General features: G+C 46.7%; 1 protein-coding gene across 12 annotated transcripts in view; it reads left to right on the forward strand.

The window, feature by feature from the left end:
* The window catches only part of GAS7 (growth arrest specific 7), a 236,842-nt gene that overhangs the window by 68,685 nt on the left and 143,501 nt on the right, over positions 1–24,656 (forward strand). For 3 of the 12 annotated variants that reach the window (XM_073234787.1, XM_073234785.1, XM_073234786.1), the window contains exons 2-3: positions 7,146–7,264; positions 22,066–22,168. The exons of 5 other annotated variants lie outside the window; for them this stretch is intronic. In XM_073234787.1, coding sequence (XP_073090888.1) covers positions 7,182–7,264; positions 22,066–22,168 — 186 coding nt within the window. In that variant the 5' untranslated portion in view covers positions 7,146–7,181. Of the gene's footprint in view, positions 1–7,145; positions 7,265–22,065; positions 22,169–24,656 lie in introns of those variants that run through there. 4 more of the 12 variants (XM_017658641.3, XM_073234793.1, XM_017658639.3 and 1 more) reach the window with 3 other exon arrangements.

Below are 24,656 nucleotides of genomic sequence, written 5' to 3' on the forward strand. Positions count from 1 at the left end.
CAGAGGAAAAGCTTTCAGCTTCTCGGTGTTCAGTATGATGTTGGCTGTGGGTTTATCATATATGGCCTTTATTATGTTGAGGAACTTGCCTTCTATACCCATTTTGCTGAGAGTTTTTATCATGAATGGATGTTGAATGTTGTCGAATGCTTTTTCAGCATCTATGGAGATGATCATGTGGTTTTTGTCTTCCTTTTTGTTGATGTGGTGGATGATGTTGATGGATTTTCGAATGTTGTACCATCCTTGCATCCCTGGGATGAATCCCACTTGGTCGTGGTGTATGATCCTTTTGATATATTTTTGAATTTGGTTTGCTAATATTTTATTGAGTATTTTTGCATCTACGTTCATCAGGGATATTGGTCTGTAATTTTCTTTTTTGGTGGGTTCTTTGCCTGGTTTTGGTATTAGGGTGATGTTGGCTTCATAGAATGAGTTTGGGAGTATTCCCTCCTCTTCTATTTTTTGTAAAACTTTAAGGAGAATGGGTATTAGATCTTCTCTATATGTTTGATAAAATTCCGAGGTAAATCCATCTGACCCAGGGGGTTTTTTTTGGGTAGTTTTTTGATTACCGCTTCAATTTCTTTGCTGGTAATTGGTTTGTTTAGATTTTGTGTTTCTTCCTTGGTCAGTCTTGGGAGGTTTTATTTTTCTAGGAAATTGTCCATTTCTTCTAGGTTTTCCAGCTTCTTAGCATATAGGTTTTCATAGTAGTCTCTAATAATTCTTTGTATTTCTGTTGGGTCCATCGTGATGTTTCCTTTCTCATTTCTGATTCTGTTGATGTGTGTTGATTCTCTTTTTCTCTTAATAAGTCTGGCTAGAGGCTTATCTATTTTGTTTATTTTCTCAAAGAACCAGCTCTTGGTTTCATTGATTTTTTCTATTGTTTTATTCTTCTCAATTTTATTTATTTCTTCTCTGATCTTTATTATGTCCCTCCTTCTGCTGACTTTAGGCCTCATTTGTTCTTCTTTTTCCAATTTTGATAACTGTGATGTTAGACTACTCATTTGGGTTTATTCTTCCTTCTTTAAATATGCCTGGATTGCTATATACTTTCCTCTTAAGACTGCTTTCGCTGTGTCCCACAGAAGTTGGGGCTTTGTGTTGTTGTCATTTATTTCCATATATTGCTGGATCTCCATTTTAATTTGGTCATTGATCCATTGACTATTTTGGAGGGTGTTGTTAAGCCTCCATGTGTTTGTGAGCCTTTTTGCTTTCTTTGTACAACTTATTTCTAGTTTTATGCCTTTGTGGTCTGAAAAGTTGGTTGGTAGGATTTCAATCTTTTGGAATTTACTGAGGCTCTTTTTGTGGCCTAGTATGTGGTCTATTCTGGAGCATGTTCCATGTGCACTTGAGAAGAATGTATATCCTGTTGCTTTTGGTTGTAGAGTTCTACAGATGTCTGTTAGGTCCATCTGTTCTAGTGTGTTGTTCAGTGCCTCTGTGTCTTTACTTATTTTCTGTTTGGTTGATCTGTCCTTTGTAGTGAATGGTGTGTTGAAGTCTCCTAAAATGAATGCATTGCTGTCTATTTCCTCCTTCAGTTCTGTTAGTATTCGTTTCACATATGCTGGTGCTCCTGTGTTGGGTGCATATGTATTATAATGGTTATATCCTCTTGTTGGACTGAGACCTTTATCATTATGTAATGTCCTTCTTTATCCTTTGTTACATTCTTTGTTTTGAAGTCTAATTCTTCTGATACTAGTACTGCAACACCTGCTTTTTTCTCCCTATTGTTTGCATGAAATATCTTTTTCCATCCCTTGACTTTTAGTCTGTGCATGTCTTTGGGTTTGAGGTGAGTCTCTTGTAAGCAGCATATAGATGGGTCTTGTTTTTTTATCCATTCAGTGACTCTATGTCTTTTCATTGGTGCATTCAGTCCATTTACATTTAGGGTGATTTTCGATAGGTATGTACTTATTGCCATTTCAGGCTTTAGATTTGTGGTTACCAAAGGTTCCAGGTTACTTTCCTTACTATCTAAGAGTCTAGCTTAACTCACTTAGTATACTGTTACAAACACAATCTAAAGGTTCTTTTCTATTTCTCCTCCTTTTTCTTCCTCCTTCATTCTTTATATATTAGGTATCAGATTCTATACTTTTTCTCTATCCCTTGATTGGCTTTGGGGATAGTCAATTTAATTTTGCATTTGCCTCACAATCAGCTGCTCCACCTTCCCTACCATAATTTTCCCACGTTTGGTGACAGCTATCCACCTCTAGGAACACTTTCATCTATACCAGTCCCTCCAAAATAGACTGCAGAGATGGTTTGTGGGAGGTAAACTCTCTCAGCTTTTGCTTATCTGGAAATTGTTTAATCCCTCCATCAAATTTAAATGATAATCTCACCGGATAAAGTAATCTTGGTTCCAGGCCCTTCTGCTTCATCTCATTAAATACATCATGCCACTCCCTTCTGGCCTAAAAGGTTTCTGCTGAGAAGTCTGTTGTTAGTCTGATGGGCTTTCCTTTGTATGTGATCTTATTTCTGCCTCTGGCTGCTTTTAACAGTCTGTCCTTATCCTTGAGCTTTCCCATTTTAATTACTATGTGTCTTGGTGTTGTCTTCCTTGGGACCCTTGTGTAGTGGGATCTGTGGATCTCCATGGCCTGAGAGACTATCTCCTTCCCCAGATTGGGGGAGTTTTCAGGAACTACCTCCTCAAAGATACTTTCTATCCCTTTTTCTCTCCCTTCTTCTTCTGGTATCCCTATAATGTGAATATTGTTCCGCTTGGATTGGTCACACAGTTCTCTCAGTACTCTTTCATTTTTAGAGATCCTTTTTTCTCTCTGTGCCTCAGCTTCTTTGTATTCCTCTTCTCTAGTTTCTCTTTCATTTACTGTCTCCTCCACCATATCCAACCTGCTTTTAATACCCTCCATTGTGTTCTTTAACGATTGGATCTCTGACCTGAATTCATTCCTAAGCTCTTGGATGTCTTTCCGTACCTCCATTAGGATGTTGATTATTTTTATTTTGAACTCCCTTTCAGGAAGAGTTATGAGGTCCATATCATTTAAATCTTTCTCAGGAGTTGTATTAACAATTTTACTCTGGAGAAGGTTCCTTTGGCATTTTATGTTTGTATATGGCGCCCTCTAGTGTCCAGAAGCTCTATACTGGAGCTGCTGAGCCCCTGAAGTAATGTCGGGCAGGGGTCGCAGGGGAGCGGTACTGGTGCCTGGGGGTAGGAAAGAGCTGTTCCCCACCTCCTGGCTCCTGTGCCTGTCTCCACTGCCTGAGCCAGTTGGCTGGGCACACAGGTATAAGTTTTTGTCCCAGAGCAGCCAGATATGGATCCCTGCTTTCCATAAGCAGCCAGAATCCCAGTCTCCCCAGGAAGTCTGCCTGTATCAACTTTCCAACCTGGTAGTCATACGAGTCTCATGAAAGCACCATGAAATGTAGGTTTGTGCTCCCAGAGCAGATCTCTGGAGCTAGGTATTCAGCAGTCCCAAGCCTTCCACTCCCTCCCTGTTCCGTTTCTCTTCCTCCCGCTGGTGAGCTGGGGTGGGGGAGGGGCTCGGGTCCCCTGGAGCCACAGCTCTGGTATGTTACCCCGTTCACTGAGGTCTGCTCTTTTCTCCAGGTGTGTGCAGTCTGAGGCCATCCTCTTCCCTGTTGCTCTCTCAGGATTAGTTGCGCTGATTACATTTTCTAATTGTATCCAGTTTTAGGAGGAAGCCTCTGTCTCTCCTCTCACACTGCCATCTTTAATCCCATTGATGCTGAAATAGTTGTTTTTTGAAGATGAAAAACAAATGCACTGGCTGACTATGTATGGGTTGCTAGATGGCTTCAACTGTGTTGCTCAAAGTTGAAGGTGCAAATGAATCACTTGGGGATTAAAGTGCAGATTCTGCATTTCTAGCAAGCTCCCAGGTAAACTGGTGCTGCTGTCCTTGGAGCCCCTGTTGAGTAGTTGAGTAGCAGACTCCCCAGCACATCTGCAGTGGGAAGCTTAGGAAAACACACACTTTCCCAAAGTGTCCTGGAGACAGCTAAATCATTTGCTCATTGACCTTATATTAAGGCAGAGTAGCAAGAGTTGAGCGTCTGAGTTTTGTGGCCATCCACTCAAAGCAGGTCTTCTCAGTGTTAGAATTATCTGAGGAACTTAAAACAGGGCCTGGGTATTTTGATTTTGATTGAGATTCTGAATTAATTGGTGTGGGGAGGATGCACTCTACTTTATAACGCTCTCCTGGTGATTCCCATGTTCATCCAGGCTTGGGAAACACTGATTTAAAATAACCAGATCAAGGTGATGGCCATGGGAGTAGGTGGCCAAGGTGGGGTGGAGGCAGGGCTTCCCCTAGGATGTGTGACCCCTGTCAATATGAACAGTTTGAGTCACCGCAAATCAGCATGCCAAGACTGTTCTAGCTGCCCAGTCTTACATCCCACCAGAGAAACACCATGTCAGCCAGCTGGAGCATTCTGCTCACCAAGTTGCCCTTCTAGAATCTTCACAGGGTCCTGGGATGACTCTATCGGCACATAGGCCAGAGCTCCTCAGGGCATCTGGTCTACCTTGTATATAGGGGTCAGGGCACCCACTTGGGCCTGGGAAGGGGGTTGCTCAGTTGGTTCTGCCAGTCCCTGCTTGTCCCAGGCCCCTTAGAAAATTCCAAAGAAGGCACCAAAATGGTGGGGACTCTTGAGCCATGCAGCCTGGGTAGAGGAACAAGGGTAGAAGAACCAAAAGGTCAAACAACCAAGAGCCCAACTTAGAAGATGAATCTTATCATCCAGTTGCCAAAACTGAAATCATGGTAGAAGTCAGGGACTAAAGCATCTCTTCTGTGGCAAGGAACTAATGCTAATACCTTGGTAGCCAGCAAGGGCCTGAGGTCTGCAAAGAGCCACATGAATAAACTTGGAAATGGATTCTCTACCAACTGAGCCTTGAGATGGCTATAGCACCCAGCCAGCACCTTGACTGCGATCTCACGAGAACTCTGGGTAAGGCTGCAGGTCTGGGTACCCAGATCCCTGACCTGCAGAAACTGAGATGACAAATGTTTATTGTTTGAAGCCACTAGGTTTGGGCTAATTTGTTACACAGCAAGGCAGCACCATCAGAAGTCTCTGTGAGCCTTACATTCCTCTGTGTTGGCTTCATTTCCTACCTTAGCAACCCCCTCAGAAAGATAAATACTCTCATTAATTCCAAAATTAAGGAAAAAAAAGAAAATCAGGCAGCTTTCAAACAGAGCCTGGGGGCGGCATGCCTGGGAGGTGGGGTCAGCCCCATCCTAACCATATGGTCTGAGCAAGGAACAAGAGTGGTACCCAAAGGAAAATCAAGGTCAACTGGTTCCAGAGAGAGGAGAATGGAGATGACCCAAAATGGTAACTGACCAGATGTGGAAGTGAGGGGATCCTTGATGTTAGCCTGGGAGGGACTTGGAGAGAACCAGTGCAGCTGTCAGGTGGAGAGAGAAGCCAAATACAGAAGTATGAGGAAAAGCCTCAAGGTGTGAGCACAGAGGCTGCGAGGAGATTGGGGGCATGAGGGCTGAGGAAAGGCCAGCGGTGGGAAGTGGTGTTCGCTGTTGTAACTGTGTGTGAGTGTATGTGTACCCACAGCCTTGCAGGTATCCTAAGGGGGTGCACTGGTGAGGACATCAAGGTGGGCAGAGACACTTCTTTTGAGTAGCCAGGAGGCAAGATTTTGATCTTCTGCGCTAACAGGAGGTGAGGTTGCAGGCCAGGCTAGAAATAGGATGAAATTCATCACAAATGTCAAGGCTCCAAGCAACCATGTAAATCACTCATTTCAACTCTCCATTAAATCTGAGTAATTCCACCGAGTCTTCTTTTACCCCAAGTTTCCATTTCCTCCTCCTGAGCCTTAAGAACTCCTAATGATGAAGCAGATAGTTGGCACCAACCTGCTCTTTGCTTCTCTCTCTGTCTCTTCCTGGTCTTCTATGTTGTGCTAAGGAGCTGCATTAAAAAGCTAAGAATATTTCTCAGGCACAGCAGAAGAGAGGAAGAGAAAAATCCTGACCCTTCACGGTCCCCAACATAAGCCATTTCAGTATGAAATGGAGGCTGACAGTCTCCAGTGAGTGTGGGAGGAAGTCAGCTGCTAGTCACGCTCTCCGGGTTGGGGTGTGTGAGGTTTATGAGCATATAGCTTCAGGGAGAAGGACTGGGCGAAGGGCACTGTACGGACTGGCACACTGAGGTGGTGCATCCGGGGAGACTGAGCTGGCAGAAGTCACAGGAACAGCCGCCTTCTTTTCAGAATGAAGTGTTGTGTATGTAGTCACGTTGGCACTGTTGTAACTGGCCCAGCGTGGCACTCTTTCCTATCGTATTGGGTGTCTCCACCTCACTGGACATTAGCGGATTCAGTTTGTGTTTGACCATCCATCTTGGCGGCTAAGCAAGGATAATGGAGGCTGGGGGGATGTGGAGGAGAAATTAAGAAATGCAGCTTGCTCCTCACTCTCAGGGCCCACTTGGAGAGGCTGGCTGCCTCAGGGCCAGGTCCACCCAAGGGCAGGGGAACATGCCTCTCTCACAATACTTGACCCTGTGACTGAGCATCAGCTTTTCAGGAGCCAGAAGGGTTTACAGCGTCCATGCTGGCTGAGGCTGCTGGCTTCGGTATCTGTGGTGGAACCCTAGCAGGGCCTTGTGGAACCTGTCCCTGGGAGCTCCTGGGGAATGCATCCTGACCTCGCAGTGGGCTGCTGGAAGAGGGCTGTTTGGTAAACAGGGGCGTGGCAGAGGGAGGGTTGGGTGGGGTGTGGCAGAGGGAGCAGGGTTGGACCAGTGTCCTGGCTCCCTCTGCATTTTCCGATGACTCAGACTGAGATGCTGGAAGGGGCCCTCAGAGCTCGGTCATCAAATCCAGCAGGCCTACTTCACCAGCATGGGGAAGTGGGGCTTGGAGCAGGTCCTGGGCATGTAGTGGAGAGGTGGACGTCAGGGACCCATCTCTTGCCGCCACGCCCAGGTCCACTGTTCTGCCTCTCAGTTAACTTTTTTTGATAATTTATATTCAGGGGGAGGTGAGTGTGTGCGGGTCCCACAGCCCTGAGTTGACCCTTGTACCTTCTTGATTCCCACCTTATACTCTTCCTCTGCTCTCTCAGTTACTGCGACAAGAAGGCCTGGCCCACCTCAGGTGAATGAAGGCTTCCCTTCTGCTCAGTGCTTGGACCACCTCATCACCTCATCCTCCTGTTAGGTCCTTTCTGAGCAGTGAATGCAGGTAAATATCTGAGCAAGGAAGTCACTGAGGGGCAGTGTGAAAGAGGGCAAAGGGCAGTCCCACTTGTCGGAGTAGGTGGGCAGTTGTTTAGAAGAGTCAGCCCTAGCTGAGGAAGCCACCTCCTGCCTCCCAACCAGCCTAGCCCGGGAGGAGGACCTGTGCATCCCTCACCCCGACATCACTGCTCATTCCAGGTGATCTGGCTGCTCAGGCACCCAGAGACTTCCCTGGGGTGGACAGAGAGGGGCAGCATGGGGCAGATAGGAGCTTTGGGACCTAACAGGAATTTGGGGTTCTTGTGTGTCCCAGTGCACATTTTTACCCTCCCCCCCTTACCTGGAGCGAGGGTTCAAATGGCCAAGTGTGCACCTGCTGTGCCTGCTTGCAGATTCGGCTAAAGGCTTGGAGTCCAAGAGACTTTTATGGTTTTGAGGTCAGGGCTTGTAGAAACGTGAAAAGCAAAGCATCCCGGAGGGGAGCCCCCTGAGGCCCCAGCTCGCCGTTTTGCTCTTGTGCCCTGCTGAGAACCTCACATCAGCTTCACCAGATTTATGCACCCAGTGTATTCAGGGTATCCCAGGGAACACCACCTGTGTGAGCTCTTGACCGGGAGGAGCCCTGAGTGTCCGAGCGCCCCAAGATGGGACCGGCTCAGTCTGTCCCCCCATCTTCCCCGCATTCTATTAAGGAAGCATTTATCGAGTCCCTCCTGGGTGATATGCCGAGATGACGGTGAATGGCCGGCACACTCCCTCCCCTCGCCTCCCTCTCTGCCATATTTTATATTTGTTTTCCTGGCAGTTATTTCCAACATTTTAAATAAGACACGTAGATGGTGTTTTGTGATTTATTAACTTTGACACCACTGTTTCCCTGTTACGAACGATGAGGAGTTTTACACTGTGCCGACTCTGCTCCTCACCGTTCTCCCCAGATGAGATAGTTTGCTTCTTATTTTTCCTTCGGTTAGCTGGGCCTTCACTGAACCCTGGGCACAAGGAGCTGCTGCAAACTGATACTCAGGGATTGATTTTTAAGGACTTCGTTCACACCAAGGGTTAAAATTCACAGCTCTATGAAACTCATGGTCTTTACAGACTTAAAAAAAAAATGTTCTGTTTCTATAAACAGTGGGGGGAATTTCTTTTGGTGTTAAGGCAAGAACTGTTGTGTTTCCCCAAGCAGGTGGCTTATTTTATCTTAAGGACATTAGGGACTGTTAAGCCAAACACACTTCCCTTTTTGTGCTGGCTGCAAAGCTTAGTGTCAAGTTTGGGGCCCACCTCTTGTGCTAGAAGATTGGACCAGAGGGGTCCTCAATTGTCCCTGGATGTCAATCTTTTTTCTGCTCCTGTTTTCCCTGTGTTGAATTTGGCACTCCGGGTGTCTGGATCAGGGATGACGTAGCATCAGGACTTGGGTTAATTCTCTTATGTACTCCTGAGTGTCACAGAAAAGCTGTGCTCCATCTCGGGGCCTCTGCATCCTGCCAGCCTTTCGCTGCTCTGAGCTGGGACATGCCAGACTGCGTATCCTTCTCTGGGCCTTGTGCCCACAATCCTCTTCCCTTGCCCTTTGTGCAAGGGAAGCAACCACTGTAGAATAGGATGGCATGGCAACCTGCCCTGCGTAATGAAGGATGATAGATTTCTGTTAGAGACGCTGGCTGTTGGGGGGTTACCTCACCTCCATTCAGAGCGCCGACTGAGCTTATTAAAAGATGCTGGGCAATTAGTACTGCGTGGAGCCGCCCCTCCGGCCGGGCCTGCACAGGTTTAATGAGAGTCAGCCAGGGGCCAAGAAGCTTCATGTGGGAAGCTTTATCTTGGGTCCCCTTTTCCTGAGCTCCTCATCACCCCCACTTCAGGGGCCCAGAGTGCTGCAATGTTAGAGCCACAAGGATGTCGCCAGCAGCCAGGCTGCCTGGGGTCTTGTACCGACCCATGCTTTCCTCCTTCAGATGACAGCCCACCTCCCTGGTGCCCCTGACAGATCCACAGTTACCAGGGCTCGCTCAGTCATTCATCCTTTTCTTCCTTTCATGTCCTGAGATGTACCTGGTGCAGCTGTGCCTTCACAGTGAGGTGATGTAGGTCTGCTCTGGCTGAGACCCCGCAGCTCTCCCGCTGAGGGACCTCTCCACCCTTGGCACACAGACGCCTCAGAGTCTTTCTCCCTCCTTCTGAACACCCCCCACACCCTGGCCCAAGTACACCGATGGGGCTCTTTATTTTTCTGTACTTTACTTATAGGGGATTTTGAGAGGCCTGTGGATTCCAGCCTTGCTCCCATTGCTCTGCTCTCCCCAGGCCCAGCTCGGTGGTGGCAGATGGGCTGCAGAGACCCTGGGGCCTGCTGAGTCAGTCCTGTTTATAGTGGCTGCTGGACGAAGCTGTTCAGAAAGCCCTCTTCACTCATTCATTCATTCGTTCAGTACGACTCAGTACACCTTTCCTGGATTTCTTCAGTGTGCACAAGGCAGGTCTGCTGGGTGCTGTGGACAGTGTAGACACCCAGTGTAGACACTTGGCCCTCTACCTCCCAGGAGCTCACAAGCTCATTGCCCAGCAGAGGCAAACCAGCGCCATGCTCCAACTTCGTGAGATGGTGGGGGGGATGATGAGCACCCCTTGACATCCTGGTCCAGTTCTTCATCAGAAGAAATCCCAGCTTTGTAGAGAGGGCTGCCTGCTTCGCAGGGATTGGGAGTCTGTATCCCCTTCTGGGGAGGCCAGGCTGAGCCACTGTTACACCTGGGTGGGGATGTCTCCTTGCCCTTGTCTCTCCTTCTCTGATGGATTTCCCTTTTTGGGTTTTCCCTATGTGCACCTGAACCTCTTGGTGAGCTCTTAAGAAACTAAGTGGGAACCTAGTTTTCCATTCGTTTACAGGAAAAAACCCTTCTCTATAGCCCCTGGGTTTTACCTTTAGCCGTATCTGCTGGTACCCTGTGGAGGTCCTTCGTCAAACTGATGGAATCATCCAGTAACTTGGGAACCACTTGAGGCTCTCCAGGTGGGTGTGGTGGGATCCCCGTAGCTTCCAGGCCCCCTCTTCTTGCAGAGGCCACTGTGGTCTCTGGCATCTGTGCCATCTTCCGGTGCGCCCCACCCCCAGCCTCTCTTACAGTTGCATCCCCAGGCGCTAGTGGCCGAGTTCATGTCCTCTCAGACACTCTCCTTCCTCTCCAGAAATGTGTATGACTGCACCCAGGTCAGCCTGAGATTATGCCCGATCTACCACAGGCTCTCTCACGATTATCCCTTTCACTCGCCACCCTTCAGGACTTGTTAACAAACTTTGGTCAGAAATCAGAATTCCGCACCTACGAGCAGCTCCTACTGAATTCAACAGCCTGTACAACCCAAGTTTATTCCCTTTTTGTGTCATACTTCATTCCCTATCCTTGGCTTTAATTCAAACTCAGTTACCATCCTTCTGTTTAGAGAGCCTGGAAGAAACCCCAATTCTTCCAAGGCTTTGGTGGCAGGGACAGTGCCAGGCGAGAATGCTGTGTGAGAGCAAAGGGCAAGTTCCCCGACCTCAGAGCCTCGGAGGGGTGCACGGAGACCCTGTTTATCTCCCCAGATACGATCAGGGCGAGAGCGCACACATTCTAGGCTGATTAGCTAATGACTCTAGACTGGCCTAATGCAGTGCCAAAAATGTGAGTCAGTCAGTTCCAGGTACGCACAGCAGTGAGCATGCTCTGTTGCCATGGGAACACACACATATTCATCTCCGCAGAAGGAATCCACTTAACTTTGCCGGGATGTGGCTGTTCCCACACTGTCCCCCAGCACATCTGTCTCTGAGGCTGCAGTGTGTTCCTCGCCCCACCCCTGTCTCCCTCATGTGGCTCTCCCCTGGGTGCGTGTTCTCGCCCAGAGTACACAGGTGACCCCCCTCCCTACGTTGTAGGTGCAGCCAACATCCAGTCCTGCCTCGTCATACCTCATTTGAAGTCCCAGTGACCTAATTGTAAAGTAGGAGAAGCGGAAGACAGTATTTTCTTGAGGCCAGGCAGCATGATAAGGTAATAGGAGCGAGGCTTTAAAGTTGGACAGATCTGGCTCGAGTTCCTGGCTCTGCCTCTTTAAGAGCTCTCTTACCTTGGGAAAATATTTTTCTTCTCTACAGTGTCCTCATAGGTAAATTGGGGTAATCCCTACTTTCCCAGGCTGTGGGAGGGGCCAAATTAGTGCGTGACAGAGTGCCTGGCACATCACTCACTCAGTACGGGACAGTTGTCTTTCATTCTGTCGCCCAGCAGCCCAGGGGCCTGCCGCGGTGAGGACCCGAGAAGTTCACCAGGTGGCTGACACGCCCAGGGATGGTTGTCTAGAATTCAGAACTCTGGGCTGTGGGCCTGTCTGCCCTGCACCAGGTGGGTGTTGTGTCCCACTAAATTCTTGGGTTGCAGACATCAGAAACTGATTCTGGCTGATCTAAGCAAAGTGGGATTTCCTGCAAGGGTACTGGAAACTCACAGAATGGGCAGGTGGCTGGGAAAACCTCTTGAAAACAGAATCCAAGGTGCTCAGCTGTGTGAGGCCAGGAGTAAGGGGTTATAGCAACACTCTTACAGCAAAGATAGTGTGGTATTGGGTATGCGTGGCTGTGATGGAGGAACGTCCCATCTCTCCAAGTGGAGAGCATCTGGAGGCAAGCATGGGTCACACACCTTTGCCCTGTGAAGGACCTCTTTGGATTTGTAGTGGGGCAGCTGGCACCTGGACTAATAGCCTCACAGAGAAGTGCCCAGTCAGGGAGAGACAATTCCCTAAAAAAGGAGAGGGGTGCTATTGAGATGGGTAAAAGGCACAGGGCAGGTTAAGCAGCAAAGCTCTGCTGCAGCGATCTTGGACAAATCTCACCTTTGGCTTCTTTTCTGCAAATGAAAGACTTGAACTCGATAGCTCAGAGGACCCTTTAGTTTCTCATAGGATTACTCTAATGATTAAATAGACAACCCCTTCCTGGGAGGAAATATGAATTAATATGATTGGCCTTCTTAGTTTTTCATTCTTCCCCTGAAACCTTTTTGCTTTCCAATATACATAATTAATAACCGTGCTTTCCAAAACCCACTTAATTTTTTTTTTGTTGTTGTTTTTTTTGAGAGGGCATCTCTCATATTTATTGATCAAATGGTTGTTAACAACAATAAAATTCTGTATAGGGGACTCAATGCACAATCATTAATCAACCCCAAGCCTAATTCTCAACAGTCTCCAATCTTCTGAAGCATAATGAACAAGTTCTTACATGGTAAACAAATTCTTACATAGTGAGTAAGTTCTTACATGGTGAACAGTGCAAGGGCAGTCATCACAGAAACTTTCGGTTTTGATCATGCATTATGAACTATAAACAATCAGGTCAAATGCGAATATTCGTTTGATTTTTATACTTGATTTATATGTGAATCCCACATTTCTCCATTATTATTATTATTATTATTATTAAAATGCTGAAGTGGTAGGTAGATGCAAGGTAAAGGTAGAAAACACAGTTTAGTGCTGTAAGAGGGCAAATGTAGATGATCAGGTGTGTGCCTATGGACTAAGTATTAATCCAAGCTAGACAAGGGCAGCAAAACATCCACAGACGCAGAAGATTTCTCTCAAAACAGGGGGGTTGAGGTTCTAAGCCTCACCTCTGTTGATCCCCAATTTCTCACCTGATGGCCCCCCTGCGACTGTGCCTGTCTTATAAAACCCACTTAATTTTTAATAAAATTTGTCTACAGAAATTGTAGAGATGATATCTACCATCCCTATTTTAAAAACCAACTTTAATGAGCTATAATTTGTCATAAAATAAAATTCACCCATTTGATGTGTACAGGTCAGTGCCTTGACAAATGTAAACGCTCCTGTAACCACCACTCTAACCAGAGTATCCGGCACTTTTCCAGAAAGTTCTCTCCTGCCCATTTGCAGTCAGTCTCTTCTCATTTGCTCAGGTCACCTCTGATTTGTGTTCTATAGTTTGCCTATTCTAGGATTTCATAGAAATGGATCATGCGGTATGTACGCTTCAATCTGGCTTCCTTTGCAGAGGGTAATGCCTGAGATTTATCCATACTGTTGTATCATTCCTTTTTTGTGCTAAGCAGAATCCATTAGTGGGAATTTACTATAATTTGCTCCTCCATTTGTCAGTCGATGGACATGTGGATTGTTGCCAGTTTTTGACTATTATGAGTAATTCTTCCTTGAACATTTGTATACAAGTCTTTTGGACAAGTTTTCATTTCTCTTGCATAAGTACCAAGGTGTGAAGTTGCTGGATTGTATGATAAGTCTATGTATGACTTCATAAGAAATGGCAAAAAACCACTGAAGTGGTTACTCCAGTTTGTACCAAACAATGTATGAACTTGAATTGTTCAAGCTCCTTGCCGACATTTTTTTTAAGCCATTCTAGTGTGTATGAAGCAGTTTCTCATTGTGCTTTTGATTTACATTTTCTGTAGGATTAATGATCTCCAGCATCTCTGGATTCAACAAGAATTCACATTTGCCTAATGTCAGTCAGAATTAACACATTACTTGGCATTACTTGCCATTACCTGTATGTTCCTCTAATTCTATCCCCTCTTCTCCTTCTCTCTCTGGAGGTAACCGCCATCTTGTGGTTGGTGTATCTTTTCCACAAGCCTGTTTAAAATTTTTACTACCATGTATGAATCCAAAATACTATTCACTAACATCTGTGGGTATTTTAACTTACACAAAATCTGTCATGCCATAGTTACCTTTTTCGATTCAATTTTTACAAGCATCATGTTTTTGAGGGACATCTACATTGATACATGAAGACCGAGGTCATTTTAACTGCCCTATAGTTTTCTAGCACACACGTATTTCACGATTTGTCCCTGTTGGTGGACATTTTTGGGTATTAGAAACAAAGCTGTAGTGTCCATCCTTGTGCATATCTCCTGGTGTATCTGAATGTTCCTCCGGGAGAAGATTCCTAGAAGAATATCGATCTGAGTAGGTACATCTGGACTTTGCTAAATTGTGCTTTTTCAGAGAGGTTTTGCAAATATATATATACTGTCACCCACAGAGTATTAGAATTTCCATTCCCCTTGCCAACACGTTAGACTTATTTTTGCCATCTGAGGGTGTGAAATATTGCACCTTGGATATAAGTTTACATTTGCATTTCCTTCCTTGCTAGTGAGATTGTGTGTGTTTTCATGTGTGTATTTGCTGTTTGGATTTCCTCTCCCGTGAGTTCCCTATTCACGCTCTGTTCGCTTTTGTGTCATGTTGTCTTTTAACCATCGCCTTACCTTTTCATTTTTTATGGTATATTTTGTCATGTGGAATTACTAAATTGTAGTCTAGTCAAATTTATTTATTCATGAGTTGTGCTTTTTATGTATATATAAGAAAACTTCTTAGCTGAGGTCATAAAATAGTCTAAACTGTTTTCTAAAAGTTTTAAGGTTTTGTGTTTGACATTCAGATTTTTGATCCATCTGTAATTTCCTCCTATAGTTTGCTATAAGGTAGGGTCCCAATTCTAATCTTTTTCTGAGTAGCCCATCATTCCATTACTATTTATTAAAAAAAAATCTATACTCTCCATACTGAGTTGATGACCACCTTTGTCATATATTGTCATATATGTGAGGTGTCTTTCTTTTTCCTTAGTCTAGTTGTGTATCTATCCATCAGCTCACTATTTTAGTTATAACTTTATAAAGGCTCTTACTTTCTATGGCACTGTATTTTGAGATTAATTTGGGGAGAAAAGTTTCCTTAGCAATCTTGACCCTTCATATAGGAACAAATTATATCTGTCCATTTATTTATGTCTTCTTAATGTACCTCAATACAGTTTCATAATTTTCTTTCATAGAAGACTTCAGTTACATTTACTCAAAGCTAACTTACAGTGTTGCTGATATTGCGAATGGCACATTCTAGTTTTTTTCTTCTTAAATTTGATGTTTATTGTCATCAAAGTAATAGAATTTTTAAAAGTAATACATTCCCTTACCCCACTTCACCCCTAAGTTGTTCTCTTCAGACCTCTGCTTTTATCTTTTAAGGCCTTTTCTCCATTTTTCTAAATAATACATTGGTACTGTTACTTCTTATTTCCCCCATTCCCCTGCCTACCCTTGACCTCCCAGTATTTCACATTGTCTATTGAACTTCTTATGGAAGATTAGACGTGGCTCTTCTCCAATCACTCTACCTGCCCCCCCTTCTGCCCCCAACCATGTGTCTACACAACCCCCAAAATACTGATAACGTGATGTTTGGTTATGTCAGAGTTTGGTACACTTTTGTAAATTATTTAGCATGCCTGTGTACGTTAATTACAACTGAGCTGTTTATTGGCTCTGCGTTTTTGGTGGGACTTTGAAAATTCTCTCTAGTTAATTAAAAAAAAAAAGTAAATAAAAACAACAGCAGTTAGTATTTTATTTGCTTGGTGTTTTCTGTATTAGTTCTTCCCCCAGACTCTTCACCAGACCTATAAAATTCCCCTGAATGCTGTCCGCACAGGAACTAATCTATCAGGTCTGTGTTTTCACCAGTGATAGAAGAATCTGTTGTCCTGGTTGGGTCTGGTGCTCTTCAGGATAATGGTCAGTTGTCATCTTGGGATCTTCCTTCCCCATCATCCTATTGCTTTTCTTTGCTTTTCTTCTGCTTTTGGTCATTTCTTGGGTCTCACGTTTTCCATTTTCTTGATACTCTTCTTCGTTTTGTTGGAGCACACTCTCCAGTAGCTTGCTTAGAAAGGAAGTGAAAGGACGTTGATTTTAACCTGCAGTGTGTAATTAAATGTTTGCCTAATTGCCCTTTTTTCAGTCTGACTTGTTAGCCTGTCCTCTGGGGGACCCCTAGTGCAGGAGCGCTGAACTAGTTTCCCTCAGAGTCCCAGCATTTCCAGCCGGGTTGGGTAGGGGAAGTCACTTGGAGGCCAAGGGTGGGGAGGGATCTAGAAGATGACCTCTCACCTCTTTCTTAAACTTCCACCTCATTGAAACCTTGTGCCTGTGAGTCTTACTGGGCCATTCTCTGTGCTATAAATTGGCTTGTTTCTTGTTAATATTCCCCAGCCCCAAGGCATAAAATTTTCATTTTTGTCCTCTGTGTCAAGTCGTTACCATTTATCCATTTGTTTTCCATTGTCCAAAATTTTGTTAATGTGTCTCATTTATTTTTGAATGAACTGAATTATTAAATTTGTTAATGTATCAACTCATTTCACTTTTTTTCTCACTGTGGCTTGGTACCTTTTTTTGTATTTTTTTTTCAGTCATTTTTAATGAAGTATCAGGAAAACATGGAGATAAACAACCAGTTTTTAGCCAGCCATTGTAATGATAAATATTCTGTTTTATGATTTTTGTTGATATACAGGAATACTGGTTTGTTTGTTTTTTAAATAAATAGAGCTTGACCTGCCTTATTAGTTATGATAGTTTGTAGAACTTCTTAGATTTGGGTTATATGGTATGATAATGTCAGCAATTTCTGTCACTGCAGGCCTTAAATTTTTTATTTCTTTTTATTGCCTTACTGTGTTATGATATGTTGAGTAAAGTGTTGAGAAGAAGCAGTAGTGGTGAATAGCCTTGTTTTATTCCTGACTTAAAAGGAAAAGTTTCCAGTGTTTTCCATTAAGTATGAGCTTTTTTTCTAGCTTTTGATGGTTACAATTTATCAGACTAAGAACATTCCCTTCCAGTCCTAGTCTGTGAGGAGTTTTAATTGTCAGATGCTTTTTCTGCATCTAGATTATTGTTTTTTTCTTAAATCTTTAACTAATGAGTTTCCTGATATTTTAATATCCCTCTGTTTCCAGGATTTGCTGATGTCTAGTATTTTTACACCTATGCCCTGTGAGGTTATTTATTATATAAATAAAATATGTACTTAAGGTTGGTATCAGGGACTTATAAAAAGAACTGAGTATTTTTCTCTCTATTTCTGGAAGAGATTATACTAAGTAAGTGTTGTCTTTTCCTTAAAGGTTTGAGAAAACTTGTCCCTAAAACCACATAAACCTGTTAGAGTTTTTTAAGGTAGATTTTAAGCCACTCAATCAATTCCTTTAAAGGTTATAGATCTATTCAGGTTCTCTATTTCCTCATGAGTCAGTTTGGAATTTTTAATTTTTCTGGAAAATAATCAGTGGTGAAAGATAGTAAATAACCAGGTGGTTCCAGGACTTAGGGGGAAAATCGCATCGTCAGCCAATTCATGCCACCAATGCTGAGAAGGTAGGAGAGAGAAGATCGAAGTTAAAGCATTCCAGGGTTTTGTATTATTCAGAAGGAGTAAAGAGTTATTGATTATCTTTACACTTGAAGTCCACTATACATGTTAAAAATGTCAGTGTAACCACCTAAGTAGTATCAACAGACTCTTTACATGCCGTGTTTGTGGGGATGGAGGGTGGGAGGGAGAATAAAGAAAATGCAATCAATACAGTAGAAAGCAAGACAGGAGGGAGAGGAAAAAGCAAAGAGAAAAGCTTGGTAAACAGAAAGTGTGTCATGATGACGACCTATAGGCATTGCCTCCTCCTCTGAAGCCTTCCTGGACACCTCTGGTATTTTTCCCCTTAGCACTGCACACATCCGCCACTCTGCACTCTTGCCTGTCTGCTCTTTCTTCTCTCTTACAGTAGGCAAACTCTTCACAGGACTGGCTGGGTCTGCTTATTCTCAGTGCCTGACATACAGTGGGTGCCTAATAAATGTTTGAATAAGCGTGGTGAATACATAAATGAGTGAACAGAGAGGCAAATACACCCTGGAATGTTACTCTATTAGGTTCAGTGGTGACAGGGAGACATTTCAATCTGTGGTCACCTTGGTTGATCCTTGAGGGAACTGATGGAGTAGCTCAGCCTTGGATTCCAGTGGGGAAAAAGTCCATGTGAGATGCCCAAATTGAAACCACCTATAAATTCCTCACCTGTCTGTGCAGTTGTTATGTGCTTGATCATTACGTGGCAGTGCTCTGAGAGCCCCTTATGCAGCAGTAAAATTGCCTGTATGTTGCAAATGAGAGCTTCTCGAATAGTATCATGGGCATGATTCCCTGGGGTGTGCAGTTAGAGTGCTGATGGTGGTGCAGCAGGTCTGGGGAGGGGCCTGGATGCTGCATTTCTAACAACTCAGTGATGCTGGTTATGGAGCAGAGCTTCAGGCTGTCACCTACACCGATGTTTTCCCAGATGCTCAGGGACAACAACAGAGTCGCCCTGTACTTGGAGAGCAGGCTCAAACAACAACTGCTCTAACTTCCAGGATTGTTACCACTGACCGGGAAGGGGTTCTGCATGGCCTCAGACGGTGTGTCAGAAGTGGGCATGTCCCCTGCTCTGCACAGGGACCCTCTGGCTGCAGGTGGAATGAGTTTGCCGAGCTTCCTGCACGGCAATTGCTCTCTTCCTGTTTCTCAGGTTGAGCCACAGGCCTGTTCAGACACGTCACATCCCTGGAAGCCCTTGGTTTTGCTGTTTGCATGTCCTTTGTTGCCTTTCTCCAGCCCCACCATGCTTTTATCCGTGCCATCAAAATCCCACTTCCTTGCCCCATTCCTACCAGCCTTAGCCTTGCTGTCACTGCTCCTGGGTGAGGAGAGCACCCTCGTAAGTTCCCTTTGTGCTGTCTGCCCTGGGCCGGATAGGCAGCCTCTCTCCAGACACCCGGAATCATGGCATGGGTTGGAGGACGAGCATGTCCTGCCATCCACTTTCTTCTTTTTAGCCTCTCATTTTTAGAGAAATGGCATAAAATCAGTAGGCAGTACCTCCAGTTAAAGATAAAGCCACTAATGCGCCAATCCTGGGGCCAGACAGACCATGGGCTCTGGCCCTGAGCTTCTTTCTCTGGCTGTCCCCAGCCTGTCTTGGAAACCATGCTGGCAAGCAGTCTGTTCTGTTCTCACCTTGTGTTCCTATCAACTCCTGTGGATGGCACGGGTAGGCTTGTGGACAGAAAAATCATTCTATCATAACTGATGGACCCTGAGGTTTTTGTGGGTGTTGTCTGGCTGCAGGATTTTACTGAAAGTGTAATTTAACTCAGAAAAAGCTCTTACACTGCAGGAAAATCTGAAACTGAAGTGGCTTTGGGGCTGTCCCCAGACTTGGGGCACAGGAGGCCAGCCTCTGTGCTTCTCCAGGGCACAGCTGGACCCCTTAGCAAGCTTTGTCCTCTGCTTTTCCCAGCCCTGGGAGAAGGCCTGGGGGCCAGGCCAGCTCATCACCTCCTGCACAGCTGCTGTGGAATGTACTCTGGTTAAAGCAGGGGCCACGGGGAGTGACCTGCATGCTGGCCTGTGTCCTGGGGCCTCAGTCTTTCCTCACTGCTGGACCAGGGGGTACCAGCGCCGTGTGAGGCAGGTGGCAGTGCTTTCCTCGGCCAAGGAGGCATCAGAGCAGCCAGCCGTGCTGGCCGCCCATTAGAATCACCTAGCAAGCCTGAGAGGCAGATACCTCCAGGTCTTTCCCTTGGAGATCCTGTGTAATGGGCCAGGGGATTTCTGGACAGCCGGGGTGGAAACCACCGCATTAGTATGTGGTGGGGAAGGTGCACCATTTCTCCTTACCCTGTCAGAAGCCAGATCGGGGCAGCCGCCTTGATTTTCCAGATGGTCTCTATTATTTCATGGGGAATTTCCTGGTGTTCATGTGTAGGCCCCGATTCCAGAATAAGTGCTCTCCTGTCTGACACAAACTCCAAGGGGGCCGGGCTCCACCTGTCCAGCGTTCTCTGCAACACATGGGTGAGTGTGCGTCCCTCTCCACACCAGGCCTTCCGCCCACGGCCTGCTCTTGTTCATGGCCCCAGGCGCAGAGCCCTGCCCTATAAAAATAATGTTCCTGGGCGCAGAGCCTGCGTGATTCCCATTATCCCACAGTGTTCCTATGGGGTACATACTGTTTTTGTTCCCATTTCTCAGATGTAGGAAGTCACTGGGCCAAGAGGATGGTGGAATTAGAACTTGAACCCGGGGCTGTTTGCCTCGGAAGCCCCAGCTTCCCACCGTGCCACTGCCTTTCTCTGCTTGGAGTTTGTGCTCTCCTGGCCTCCTGCCCCAGAATACTCCGCTAGTGACTCTGAGTGGGATGCTCTGACTGTGGCTGACTCCTCGGACCCTGGTTGGGCTGGGCCAGAGGTTTGTATGGTGTTGGGTGGGGATGGGGACGTGGGTCTCTGGAATGTAGTCCTCTGTGGTGGAGAGGCAGCCCGCTTCTGACTTCTGTATGCCCTTGCCTGACCCTCAGCCCCAGCCCCAGCCCCATCCCCATCCCCATCCGCATCCCCACTTCCCAGATTTTGATTTGCCCATAAGAGACCCTCTGCCCCTCTCCCTAGACTCTTGTCGATTTTGGAACCAAGCTGGAGGGAAAGCGTCTTCACTGGTATTTTCTCTCTGAGGGCCCTAACCCTAAACCTAATACTGGCCAAGAAAACGGATCCCTGGAAGCAGAAACTAGGCAGGAAGGGTGAGCTGGGAGCCAGGCTGGCAGCGGAAGGGGAAGATGATCCAGGCTGGCTTGGGTGGTGGTGTGTTCCTGGAGCCCAGTGGCTGCAGAGGCTGGAGAGCAGATGAGAGCAAACAAGAGGAGGAGCATGAACATGCCTGGGGATACACATTAGGGTGTGGGGACCACAGGAAGCCGGGAGCCCCTGCTTCACTGCTGCCTATGAGCCACACGGGGCAGGTTTGTATGGTGCATATGGTGATAGTGTAGCATTTCCCAAAAGATGTGCCAAGGGTTTCATGGTCTGTGGGCAAGGCTTTCAGTACCGCTGGGCCAAGAAAGGAGAAGGGCTTCCTTTCCCCAGTTTTCTCTCAGTGCTTCAGAGAAAGTTCCATTGCTGCTGGGTGGGAACAGGCCTCGGTAGGTAGTGGTACCCAGCTGGGATTGAGTAATCACTTGGTTTTCTTGGCAATTATTTTTGTGCTTTGTGTGTATTTCTGGCAAATGTTACGAGTTTTCCATCCAGAGAATGCTATAATGTTTTCTGAGAAGTGAGTTTTTTTTTTTTTTAAGTAAAAAACTTGAGTCAACTAAAAGTATTAAATAACAGGAAAAAAAGTATGTGATGTCATGCTGGAAATGATAATGTGGTTGGTGAAAGGCTCCCAGGAGAGGCTGAGTGTAGGGGTTCAAGGTCTCCAGCTATAGGTCAAAAAGACCAGAGTTGATACCCATTAAAATGGGATTTGGGCAAGTCATTTCCTGCGTCTAAGCTGTCGTTGACTCCACTTTAAAACATGAATATTATGTTAAATGAGTGAATGTATGTCATGTGCTTGGCCCAGAGCCTGACACACAGTCATAGTAAGTGGTGGTGGTGGTTGTATCAAGTGTTCATCAGCATGAAAGTCGCGCTCAGAAGCCGGCGTTCCTAGGGAAACGCAGCAGCAACAAGCACAGGCTGACCGCAGACTAGCCTGCCTTGTGAAGGAGTGAGCGCCCTGCTGCCACAGGTGTTTCAGAGGCTTGGCACCTGCCTGGGATTGGGTGGCAGGAATGTGCCACCAAAGGGAGTCAGACGGTGGGGGCTAATGAACATCCTGTGGCCAGGGCTCAGGAGGAGTTAACAGCAAACCTCAGGCCGCTCTCCTGACAAAGCGTGCCTGCAGTGTTGGCCCTTGATGGGCACCTGGGAACTTGAATTTGGGGGAGTTTCCCACCATTCCCTAAATGATAAGGGTGCTCTTATCTAAACTGTTCATACAAACACTGGTTTATGCTGAACACCTGCTTTCTTCTGGGATTCTGCAATTTAGGTATGTGTGCGGCAGAGGATGCCAACGGGACCCCTGGGCACTGATGCTGTGTGAGCATCCCTGTGGGACCACACTTCCCACCCGCCGTCACCACTCGCAGCTGGTGAGTCCGGGTGACTGCACCGGGGGACAGGTGCTGGAAGCTCGTACTGGTTTCCCCAGGGCCCCGTCCCAGGTGCCCTTTGCTTTTGCTGATGGTCCTTGTATCCCTTCCCCGTAATGAATCATTGCTGAAAGCAAGACGACAGGTCAGAGGAGACACCGGGCTCTGTCTGCCCTTTGGCAGATGGAGGGAAGGGGTGTCACTTCTGGGAAGAGCTAGCCAACCAAGAGCATATGGGGTCTGCCTCTTTGGGGTGCTGGTGTGATCTCACTGAGATTTCAGTGAAGCAGCTTAAGACATTTGGGAGGAAAGGGGGGTGTTTTCCTAAGAGGCTGCAGTCTCAGCTCTGGCCTGTGTGAAAGCTCTGTAAAGGACAGGTCCCCAAACTAGTTCTTGCAGAAGTGGCCAAAGTAAAGACCATTAGTCTGGCACCAGCAGTGTCAGAGACACCACACCCTAGCTCTCTACAGAATGTGACATGACCACTTCTCGGAGGTCAAGGAATGTTAGTGTCAGCTTTCCTTTGAAGTCATTCGATTCAGTTAGAGAACTGGTGTCTATTAATTGGGGGTCTCGCTTCAGACTTCCAGGAAATGGTTTCCCATCTCTGGCCGCAGCCACCCTGAGCCAGGCAGGGCAGGACATGCAGTGTCTGGGCTGTATCCTCAAAGAGCTGTCATGGTCAGAGGGTATAGCAGAGGTGTTTGCAAATACCCCTGGCTTAAAAGGCTGGGTGGTGGTGGGGTGGCATGGAGGCTTTGCGTGGATCACCAAGGAGGTACTCAGCCGGTGGTCCTGCTGGCCATACTTTCTGACCCTCCTTGCTGGTGGGAGTGAGGAGAGGCAGGACCGAGGTAAGCGCAGAGAAGCAGGGTACTGGTTTACATGGAGGAGTGGAGGGAGCGGGATGGAACGGTGGGCAGAGGAGGCTTGGCCAGCACACTGGAGGCTTGGACCCACCTAGATGTCATCAGAATATTTTATAAAGAACAGTAAGCTGTGTACTAGGAGAAGGAGCTGGTACTCACCCACAGTGTAAGCAAGCCAGGGCAGGCCAGTTTGAAATGCTTTCTGTATATTAACTCAAACCTGCAGGAAGTGGTATTGTTCCTACCATTTCTGTTTTCATGTGACTGCCCAGATGTCCAGAGAGATCAGGTACCTGGCCCAGACAGAATGTGGGCTTGCACTCAGGCAGTCTGTCCCTCCAGTCCCTCTGCTTCAGCACTCTGCTGGAATACTCGACCTGGAAACGGTTCCTTCTGACTCTAACATTCAGTGATCCCCTGCCCTGCCAGGAGCCAGTCAGCAGACCACGGCTACCTTGTGGAATGCTGGGGACATGACAGACTGTATGAACTAGTAAATGGTTTTTCCTAGTAGCCCTTAAAATGAATGTCACTATTTCAAAATGAATCTCCTAGACCACATATATCATGTATACCACCTAAAGGGTCGTCTTGGGTCCTGCAAGTGTTAGGGAATATCTAGGCTTCAGTAAACCCCGGTTTACTGCATTGCTTCACCATCCAGGTCTGCAGGCCACTGCGGAAGCTTAGAAGTCCCTTTCTGATCCCCGTGTTTCCCCAGAGCTGTGTCTGCCTGGCATTACTTGCATGTCCTGACACAGCACTTCCTGGGGCAGCTGCTGGCTTTGGGCTGCGGTCAGAGTGGGGGGAGTTTCTCCCAGCTTAGGTCTCTTTGTGGGTGGCAGAGACAGACACCCTACTTAGATCCAGGGCCACTCTGACACCTTTTCAGACACAGCCAGCCTTTTCAGCCAGTGCTGGGGGCAGGGCCCCCTCCAGACACAGGACCCTCCTGTGCCCCATCTGGTGAGCACCTGCATCTGTAGGCTCCCATTCTCTCCAGCTGGTGGCTCTTTCTGTTCCTTCTCGTGTCTCTGGCATGGATCACCCTTTACAACAGGTGCAGTCAGAATCTGTTAGTTGTAAGAGACAGTCTTAACTGGATATGGCCCCCCTTCACACCCTCCTGCAGAGCTCTCCACCCTGCCCTACTCCACAGCTCTCCTGGCCAGTGGGGAAATTGGGGTGCATGTGGGGTATATTCTAACTATTCTCATCTTTCTCCTGTGGTAAGTGTTTTACCCCCAAGTAGACTAGCTTCTGACTCCATCTCCCCCAAATGTCCCTGAACAGATCTCAGCTGTCCTGGGTCCTCTGCCCTCTTGTGTGTCTTCTGCTCTGAGCCCATTTTCCCAACACTCTGGCTGTTTTCTCTCCTGATGCCACCGGGCTTGCTCAGTTGGTCCTCGTGGTTCCTTGGAGCCCAGCCAGGCTGACTTTGCAAGGCATTGGAGGCTGCTTTTAGGGCCCACCTGGATAACCCCTCACTCAGAATCTTTAGTCACATTGGCAAAGACCCTTTTCCCAAGTAAGATAATTTTCACTTCCAGCTTGGTAGTCCCTGAGGCTGGTAAGATGCCTTGGGAGCCTATGGTGGACTTGCAAATGCCAGATCAGCC

The sequence above is a fragment of the Manis javanica genome, chromosome 4 (assembly GCF_040802235.1).
Source record: "Manis javanica isolate MJ-LG chromosome 4, MJ_LKY, whole genome shotgun sequence".
NCBI classification, from domain to species: Eukaryota; Metazoa; Chordata; class Mammalia; order Pholidota; family Manidae; genus Manis; species Manis javanica.